The sequence below is a fragment of the Elaeis guineensis genome, chromosome 3, assembly GCF_000442705.2.
Source record: "Elaeis guineensis isolate ETL-2024a chromosome 3, EG11, whole genome shotgun sequence".
NCBI lineage: Eukaryota > Viridiplantae > Streptophyta > Magnoliopsida > Arecales > Arecaceae > Elaeis > Elaeis guineensis.
Genome location: NC_025995.2, coordinates 122,604,740 through 122,614,260, shown reverse-complemented (window position 1 = coordinate 122,614,260; position 9,521 = coordinate 122,604,740). Strand labels below are relative to the sequence as shown.

The following is a 9,521-nucleotide window of genomic DNA, read 5'->3' as shown; positions in this document are numbered from 1 at the left end:
AAATTTCATGATGTGGCATTTGCGCAGCTGCAATACGTACATATAACCACACAGTCACCCATAAGACTCCAACACTCCCTCTGTGTTGCACCTGCAATTACAAAATTCACTAGTTCTGCATGGTACAAAGTTATTTAGGACGTTATCAAGTTTGAAAACACTAACATTATTTTGCCAATCTACATTAAATTTTTGATTATTCACAAACGCCCAATTCAAGCCACCAATAGCTGCCCAGCCACAAAGGATAGCAGACAATTTCACGAATGCTACAGATAATGGAAACAAAGATACATGGAGGGCCAATAAGTTGTTATGGAAAGCTTTCACATCTCTATTTCTTTTTAAATAGGTATAACGCGATCATCCACTCTTCTCCATTGTTATACCCAAAGAGTTCTGCCACGGCAATGAAGAATGTTCGCCAATAAGCAATCCACTTGGTAGCTGAATCATTTCCATAAGTAGTCTCAAAAATTGGCCTTATGGAAGCCAGGCTCTGATCCATTCTCTTAAGCCATTCTTCACTGCAAGACAATTTCATCCATAGGTTCACTCAGAATAATGTCAGCCAAAATTTCTTTCAAATGTTTCAAATCTTATAGACACATTTTTCCAAAAAGAAAGAAATATGAGAATCAATTACATTGTGATTCCCAATCTCATTTTTGTAAGACAGACCACAAACACAAAGGAACTCGATAGTCATATGCTAGCCAGCTACAAATCTATTATGGTTATCACAACCTAACCAGCAGCAACTTTTATCAGGAAGCTGTAATTGGTAAATTTAAGAAAACTTGGTTTCCTTTGGTGTCATATCAAAGTTTATCCAAAGTTTTTTTTTTTAAAAAAAATCTCCAAAGTAATTACACAGATTTTGCATTGTGAAAATGAATGAAATGCCACTCCATTAATATATCATTTGTTGGTCCAGCCTCTTCATTATAACTTTGATATGATAACAAACTGCTTGAAATAATCCAAAACAGCAGCTTTGATCCTGACAGAATTTCTTCTATGGAGGCCTGATTGACAATCTACCTGGCTGTTTCTTAACACTTGAATTCACCTCATAATGAAAGGCTTTGGCAAATCAGTCTCCAGGAAAAATGCCAATATATGATCTTATCAACTCTCTCCATGATTTTGAGCATGCACCAGAAGTTCTATTTACTCTAAAAATCAGTTTCAATTCATCGGTTGATGGGGCAAAACTGCTTCTCTTGTAGCTTTGTGTATTTCTTTTGATTTTATCATTATATTCTAATCTAAATCTTTTAAATGTAAGATGTGTAACAAGAGAGACTTACGGCAAATTATTGTCAGGTTATTTTTCTACTTCACTATGTTTCACCCTATTCAAATAATATCGTTGCTCAACTCTAGTTTGATATGTGAACTCAATTTACAACTGTTAGTTGTTTTCAGCAAACTTCTTTATCGGAAAAAACTTTGACACGTCTTATTTGGTGTACGCTAGATTGTGGCCCGGGATTTATAATGAGTTGTGTTTGCCGCTACTTTAACATTTATAAACTTACTGGCGTCTGACGGTAATTTGTTGTAGACATACCTTGTCCGTGCATAGTGTGTCCCGTTCACAAGCCAATGATTGACTACAGCGACATCATCCTACATGATTGAAACTGAAGATTAGCATGTGAATAATGAATAACAGTAGTTCTGGAAGAGCTATATCAATTGGTCATATTGCAGTAGCTGTGTATCTTGTACATAATGATTAAATCCATTTGCTAGATATTGGTTATATCCATGCTGGGCCTTGGGTACATGTCAACTGCCCATGCACCACCTCTTTTACCTTACTGGTGCCAATAAACACCTCAAAATAATTTGACAAGAAACTAGAAACATTGCACATTTATATCCATAGAAGAACCAAGTCAAAGCATCATGTGACTAATCTGAGGAACCAACTTGAAAATAGAGAAGTAAGTTTGCAGAAGGCATCGTCCCTCCAGAGAAGAAGTATCTTGTAATCCAGTCATCTTCATTTTTGTCCTGCATGAGAAGGATATTCAAAAAAATCCAAAGTAATGATTCATGAGAGAATATGATACACAGAATTTTGATTTCCAAATCACCTAAAATAAGCAAACTTGAATCCTTTTAAATAAAAGATGGCCAGTTCTGGTTTTCAGAAAAGATGCAAATGTCTGGTTATGTTTTCCAATTCATCCATAATGAAAACAGCTTATGTTTCTGACAATACAATTCCACATGAATACTTGTCAGTTCTTTTGATTTCATTAACATAAACATGTCATCAAGCAGGAAACTCTGAAATGCATGAGTCTGAAGCCGGTATACCTCAAAGTGGTAAGGAAATGTTCTGTGGCAGAAGTGATGAATGAATAGTAGGCTATCCTGCTTCATCCACTTTGATATCTTCTTAAGCAGCTCTTTATAGTTCTTCATGTGCTGAAGAAGGAGATGAAGCTGAGAAGTTCAAGCCCAAATGACATATTAAGCAATTTCAAACTTTATATCAAGAAGCAAGAATTCACATACTTCAAACATCTCTATTGATAAAACTCGGTCAAAAGTAGTGTCCATTTCAAATTTGCTAATATCTGCTACAATAATCTCTACATTGAACAGCTGAAGGTCCCTGCAGGAGGAAATTAAGTAGCATTGCATTCTAAAAAACCATTTACAAAAGTATGGAAGGTAACATTGCTCATATATGTTCACCCAATCTCTCATAGTAGACATTCTCTCAAATATGTTCATCTAATCTCTCATAGATGACATGCTATTGTAAAGTGTTAACCAGTAAAATTTTACCAGGAAACAGCTGTTTCCGAGTTCATCCTAGATCAAGATACAGGTGATTTAGAAAATGCCATCTAACAACTCGATCTAAGTTAGCACTGCATTTTGCAAGTTTAACCTTAGGACTTACTACAAATTATTTGTTATCTTCTATTCATTAACAATAAACTATAAAGAGATAAATGAAGACTAATCCAGAATGCTTTGAGACAAAGGTTGAAGGGGACATGTGCTTAAAGAAAAGTCATAATCTCCACATGCCACAAAATTTTTTAAGGTAAAAGAGCAATGGTAAAGCCAGCATTGTTATTTTTGGTTAGAATGTCAGGTGATAACAAGTCCGTGGATAATGACAAGCAATGCAGAGATAAGAATGCCAGCTCAATTTGGGCAAAACAAAAATAGAGATAGAAATTTGCATAAGAATAAGAGAAAGGGGTGATTAAGAATTGATTGAGACAGTATTGTTAGGGAGTGGGAACTCTAGTTGGTCTAAAGTACACATGGGCCCATACTCCTACTAGCTCGAGCTTTTGGGTTGGATTTTCCATGTGTGGCCCTTCTTCGAGTAATGTCCTGAAAGGCTCTCCATGTGAGAGGGAGAGTTGGAAAGTGGGAACAATCCCACGTTGGAAAGGTAAGGAACTCTAGTTGGTTTCGTATATACATGGGCCCCTCCACCTACTAGCTTAAGCTTTTGGGTTGAATTTTATCAAGTATCACCAAAAGATACATAAACTAGAAGAGACCCATCTACAAGCTTAAGCTTTTGGTTTGGATTTTATGAGGTATCACCAAACGAGACTAGAAGAGGCAATAGCTCAAGCAAGGAGATATAGAAAAGGGAGGACCCTAAAAGAAGATTTAGAGAGGAAATGTAATCTAAATTGAAGCTTTGAATTCAGAAATTCAAATATGTGCATTGACTGTGGACATAAACCTGGACAAGCACAGATGGTACTCAAGTTTAGCACTGAATAACTGGAAATATACTCATGAGTCATTGATTATTATTCTGAGAAAAAGCGAAATTTATGAAAAAGGATCCTTGAAGAATAAGAGTATATGTCCAGATTCAGTTTGAAATGATCAGTTTCATCTGATATATAGTTTATATTGAAGGACATTCCCACAAAAGCAACTCTTTGCAAGAAACCACGAGCAAAAAATTCCATACTATAGGTAAACTAAGTGATTTTGCATCAATTTGATTATGATATACATACATTGGAGACAGAGCTCCTAAGCAAACCTGAAATTGAGCTGGTGGAAAATGAGTTCGATCTCGAATAAATGGATTTACCACGAAAGCCCCTTTACACACACACACGCACGCACCCACCCACTGAGCTCGATCTCGAATAAATGGATTTACCACGAAAGCCCCTTTACAAACACGCACACGCACGCACGCGCGCACATGCACACACAGACACACACACACAGACATATATACAGACATACATACATATATATACACATATATACATACATACATACATATATATATATATATACATACATACATATATATATATATATACACATACATACATACATACATACATACATACATATATATATATATATATAGAGAGAGAGAGAGAGAGCCAGGATAGAATCAGGTCGATCGGATTTGGACTCAAATCTGGTCAGATCAAAACTCTGTAATAGGGATCTTATATTAATGATTTAAACTGTTGAATGTGATCTACTATGTCAAAACTACTTGCACACAAAAAATCATATGATTTGGAGATCTTTAATCTATGCATCAAATAGTCAAAAATTAGATAGTCTAAATAAAATTGAATTAGATGTATTTTTTGATCACTTGATACATAGGCTAGGGGTCTTCAATCATATGATTTTTGGTGTGTAAGTAGTTTTGAGATAGTAGATCACATTCAACGGCTTAAATCATTAATGTAGAACTCCCATTGTATAGTTTTGATCTGACCGGATCTGAGCCCAAATCCGATCGACCTTACCCAAGTTTGTCCCTATATATATTATATATATATAAACATAAACAACATGCTTTAATCAATCTACTTTTAGTTAGTTTGACAGGATAGTTGAATCAATAGATCAAATAACATGTGCATGCAAATACAACATTATAAACAGCTAGAGAACATGATAATTGCTTAGGATAGCATTTTCCCACACTGCAAAAACACATGATGCTACCATTTACCTACACCGCTCCTCTATACAAGCTTTTTGTGTTGTTGAATTGCATATCCCAGTAATACTGCAATTTCGATATTTCTTTGCAATATATATAGAAAGGGATCCCCAGCCACATCCTAGATCAAGGATAGATTGCCCATCTTTAACCTGTGCATTCTCACAATATAGCTCAAGCATTGCATTTTCAGCATCTTCCAATGTGCACGACTTGTCTTGGAAGTAACAGCAGCTGCGAGTAATTGAAATGATATATATTTTGACATGCTAAAGGAGCAAGATGAAAATGAAAATTTGCAAAACTAACGGACGCAGATCAATGCAATTAACAAGAAAGATTAATAATCACATGCCTTTTAACATCATCAGATGGAGATGAAGAAGAATTAATAAATAGAAGAACTTCATACTTTGAAGTGCCAAAACCTAAGGCAGTTATTATGCTTCACATACTTTTGATACAAGAAGTTCATATGAATTGTCCAGCATTGAGCACCATATACTGAATGGATATGTTTGCAGATATAGATCGACCTGAATACTTATGATAGATCTGCACACCATAGCCATAAATATAAACTAGTATATTCAACTTTTATCTTGGACTGCCTGTTCAAATTCATGTTTTCGACAAATAAATTTGTGAAATATGTTGTTTCTCGTACTGGTGCGCTGGGAACAAGTTTCCAACACACAAAAGCTTGCTTTATATGTATTTTTGTGCAACAAGATTTGCAGAAATTCAAGATTACTTGCAACAAGGTGCTTTCGATTGCATTATACCTTAGTTTTTTTTTTTTTTTTTTTTTTGAGGAAAGAAGGTATGTTTTTTTCCGTCACATCAATTGTAATGCACATTAAATGCCTATACATGCATGGTCTGTATAATCAGAATAAATGTATGCAAGATAGTACACGTTGCATGATAAAGCAGTAGACTTGGGTTTCGATCCTCATAGACTAGACCAGGAGCAGGGTGGGACAGAGAGCAGGGAAGCTGGGTACCAAAAAAATAAAGAACCAAGGGCATCCTGAAAATGTTTGAACAATGTTTTTCTTAAATGTAGAAAGCTATCAGGAATCCACTTAATAGGTGAAGCATATTGAGAAAAACAGGATACATGAATTAAGATAGGAAAAAATTGATACAGTTATCCCTGTTTTACTTTGATTTTCTTGATAGTAATCGAAGCAACAAAAGGAGCTTGACTGCAAAGTTATGAAACATTGGAAACCAACCAAAATTCAGAAGCAGGTGCAGCAACTCAAGTGAAAGGTTATAGATACCAAGGCTTGGTCGACTCTTGAGGTGGTCAATTTACCTGTAGACCTTTCTGGAAAAGGTACAAACTAGGGTTTGGCGGTTTCATCAAATGAAAGCCAAAGATGCTGCAAAAGCACTCTTCCAATCCGACCTTGTTGATATCAAGATCAAATCTTCCACAATTTTGAAGTCATGTTAAATAATGACACGAAGTGGACTAAAGTCAACTCAAAAGCAGCACCAACCATGTTGTTGCTGTTAGTAGACTTGCAAGAATCTAAAACGTGAGACAACTAAAAGACTGAAGCAGACAAAATAGAATGTCATCCTGGACCCCTTTTTGAAAAAGAACAGCTAATCTGATTCCAGCTACCAAATGTTGAACAGTGAGCAAACAATTCTTAGGTGGCTCACCACAGCTGTTCAATTTACAGATGGGCCACTGCATCTCTGGATACGCTTGTAATATATCGCTGCGGAAGCCACTCAGTCTTATGAATTCGCACATATATATCAAGTCTGTTATTTCACCAATCTCACATAAAAATAGCATTAGCAATATCTGATCTTCAAATCTAGAAGTGCATGTATTAACTAGATGAAATTCACAAGGAATGCTCTGTACATTTCTAGTTTCCAGAATGGGAGAGAACTATCACGACAGAAATATTGATTGTCAACTGATCGAGGTTGGCATTCCTAGTTGATAATGGTGAGGACCCATGGACATACCTAAAATAATGGTTCTTTGTTATAAAATGATAGACTCCTATCTAAACACTTAAAGTAGGCATAATAACTAAGACTGGCCTCTGCATATTTTATATGATTAATAAAGGATTCCATCATGCAGCAATTGTCATGCAGATCTTAATCACATATTTTATAGGCCAAAATGCACAACCGCGGACAAGATTAAGTTTCATTTTGTGTTAATATACTTTATAAAATCACATATGCCACTGGCAGTTTTTGTAGTAATGGCATAGCCAACCGCAAATGGATTATGGAAATCACAAGACTGCTTGATTACTCCATGATATAGAAGTAAAGTGCCCTTCATAATTTGCAAACAATAATCAATTTAGAAGTTACAACTTTTTTCTACAACAACTAAGACCAAAGATTCTGCATTCCCTATAATGAATGTTGCATTCAATAACCATTTACTATTTTCAAGTATTAGATAAATTTTATCACCCAAAAAAAAGCCTATTAGATAGATTTAATGCAACTACGAGTTATCACAGGATAGCAGCATATAGATTTTACATGAGATTAATGAAATAAAGTACCATAGTTACAACAGAGGGAAATGCCAACCTGTATTTGAGATTCTTTCCTAACACCAGCTTGAAAAATGAGGTAGGTAACTCATAATGCTGGGAATTGGCTTTATCAGCTTCCACAGCGATAGGCATGTCTTCAAGAGCTGTTAAAGCGAAAAAATTTCTGAAAGCAGATCAGGTGAAAGAGCAGCACTATAAGTTGAGATAAAATAAATACATTGCTCTGTATAAAGCATGAGAAAAGGAAGGCATGTGCTATTCTATTAGGAAAATAGAAAAATGTAACCATGGATGCCAAGAGCAGAATTTACTGTTTCAGTCACTCTGTTGAGTAAAGAAAGTAAATTGTTCAGTATCCGGCGTACCTTATTCCTGAGTAAAATATCCTAAGAAGTAATTAACCGCCAGCTGAATGACAAGTAGGAACACTAAAAATTACCCGAAAGAAAAAAAATGATGATTCAAAAAGTAAATAAGACAAACATGATGGAAGTGAGAGACAGTTTGAATGTGGATCATAAACAGTTTTCCTTTCCACTGTTACAGAATTGCCCCTAAAGTCACAAGATTTAATTTTTATAAGGTTACTGTTAATGCATGTACTTTTGCCCTTTTAATGATTAAAACTACTCTTCATGCCCATTGCGTTTCCACGGGGTTCTTTTTTCATGCTCCCATTCTCGTCCTGTCACAACCACATCGATGGAGAACAAATTCAAACACCAGCCTGCAAGCATTGCTTCTAATCTCTACCGGCACAAAGCCTTAAGGATTTGACTCACACTAATCGCATCTTAGTCCGTTTTGGATGGGTTTTCTCTACATTCTTTTTCTCTCCAGTCCCCACAATGAATTGATGCCATCATGGACTCCTTGCAGGAGATAGCAATGAATGTTAAGTCATCATCCTGGTGAACCTAAGCCCGTCTTTATTTTATCACTGTTTCTCTTATCCGATATTAGGGCTAAATCCAAGAATGTCGCATCGGTTGGCACTGACTATTTCTCCCGGCTTAGCACGATAATGAACGAGGAGGGAAAAAAAAAAAAAAAAGAAAAGAATTTGAGATATCGATAACAAGTGGTGGCTCACAGCGTTTGAAGTCGAGGAGGTGGGCGAGTTGAAGGTCGGCGGAGGGGAGGTAGCCAGAGCGGAGGCGGCAGGCGAGGAGCAAGCGCGTGAGCCGCCGGACCACCGCGTCCGGTAGGAGATTGCGCTCCAGCGACGCCAGTGCCACCCGCACGGCCGCTTCGTACGGCATCCCCAACAACGCCTCCATCCCCTTCTCTCCCCTTCCCTGATTACGACGGCAATGGTTGGTGGTTTATCCAGTACTCCGATCGAGTATTTTCGTTTTCTTTCTTTTTTTTTTTTTTCCATTTATTTCGAGTCATCAGTAGACCTGATAATGGGCTGGGCTTAGGCTTAAAATCAAATTCTACGTAGCCCCAATTTAAAGCCCAATTAAAACAAATAGAGTTTGAGAAAGCCTTTGTGCACCACGTGCTACGCAAGAAATTTAACAAGAGCACACCACCCAGTCACCTTGAAGCACATAACATACATTTAATATCATCCAACTTTTTTTTTTTCAATTTTCAATGATAAAAATATCTTTTCATCTATATAATAAAAAAAAATAGTATTATTACTTTCTAATACTTTGTATGACTTTCTGTGAATATATATGACATTCTGAACCATATATATAATGTTCTGTATATTTATGACATCATGAATAATATATATGGCTTCCTATGAATATATATGATATCTCGAATAATATATATGACATTCTGAACGATATATATAGCTTTCTAATACCTCATGTGACTTCCTGTAAGTATATATGACATCTCGAACAATATATATGATTTTTTATAAATATATATAACATCTTGAACAATATATATAGTTTTTTAATATCTTATATGACTTTCTGTGAATATATATGGTATTCTAAACAATATATATG

General features: G+C 35.8%; 1 protein-coding gene across 4 annotated transcripts; it reads right to left on the bottom strand.

The window, feature by feature from the left end:
- Positions 1-150: 150 nt before the first annotated feature.
- On the bottom strand, positions 151-8,903 carry LOC105040399 ((S)-coclaurine N-methyltransferase). Of its 4 annotated transcripts, none has more exons than XM_073254748.1 (9): positions 8,639-8,840; positions 7,911-7,953; positions 7,580-7,708; positions 5,000-5,224; positions 2,536-2,635; positions 2,335-2,445; positions 1,942-2,025; positions 1,577-1,635; positions 151-527 (listed from the first exon to the last, which is right to left on the bottom strand). In XM_073254748.1, the coding sequence occupies exons 3-9, from the start codon at positions 7,675-7,677 to the stop codon at positions 335-337; spliced, it is 870 nt and encodes a 289-aa protein (XP_073110849.1). In that variant the 5' UTR covers positions 7,678-7,708; positions 7,911-7,953; positions 8,639-8,840; the 3' UTR covers positions 151-334. The 4 variants fall into 4 exon arrangements, with proteins under 4 accessions (XP_073110849.1, XP_073110848.1, XP_010915206.2 ...); XM_073254747.1 differs by having other exon boundaries at positions 7,580-7,688; positions 8,639-8,779; XM_010916904.2 differs by lacking the exon at positions 7,911-7,953 and having other exon boundaries at positions 7,580-7,688; positions 8,639-8,903.
- Positions 8,904-9,521: the final 618 nt, after the last annotated feature.

What these genes read in the sequence shown, in the direction of transcription:
- LOC105040399 (XM_010916904.2), bottom strand. Translation starts at nt 8,825, where the DNA reads ATGGAGGCGTTGTTGGGGATGCCGTACGAAGCGGCCGTGCGGGTGGCA. An exon ending in CCTCCTCGACTTCAAACGCT is followed by an intron (nt 7,689 to 8,638) that starts GTGAGCCACCAC and finishes TCGCTTTAACAG; the next exon opens with CTCTTGAAGACATGCCTATC. An exon ending in CATTTCCTTACCACTTTGAG is followed by an intron (nt 2,026 to 2,334) that starts GTATACCGGCTT and finishes CTTCTCATGCAG; the next exon opens with GACAAAAATGAAGATGACTG.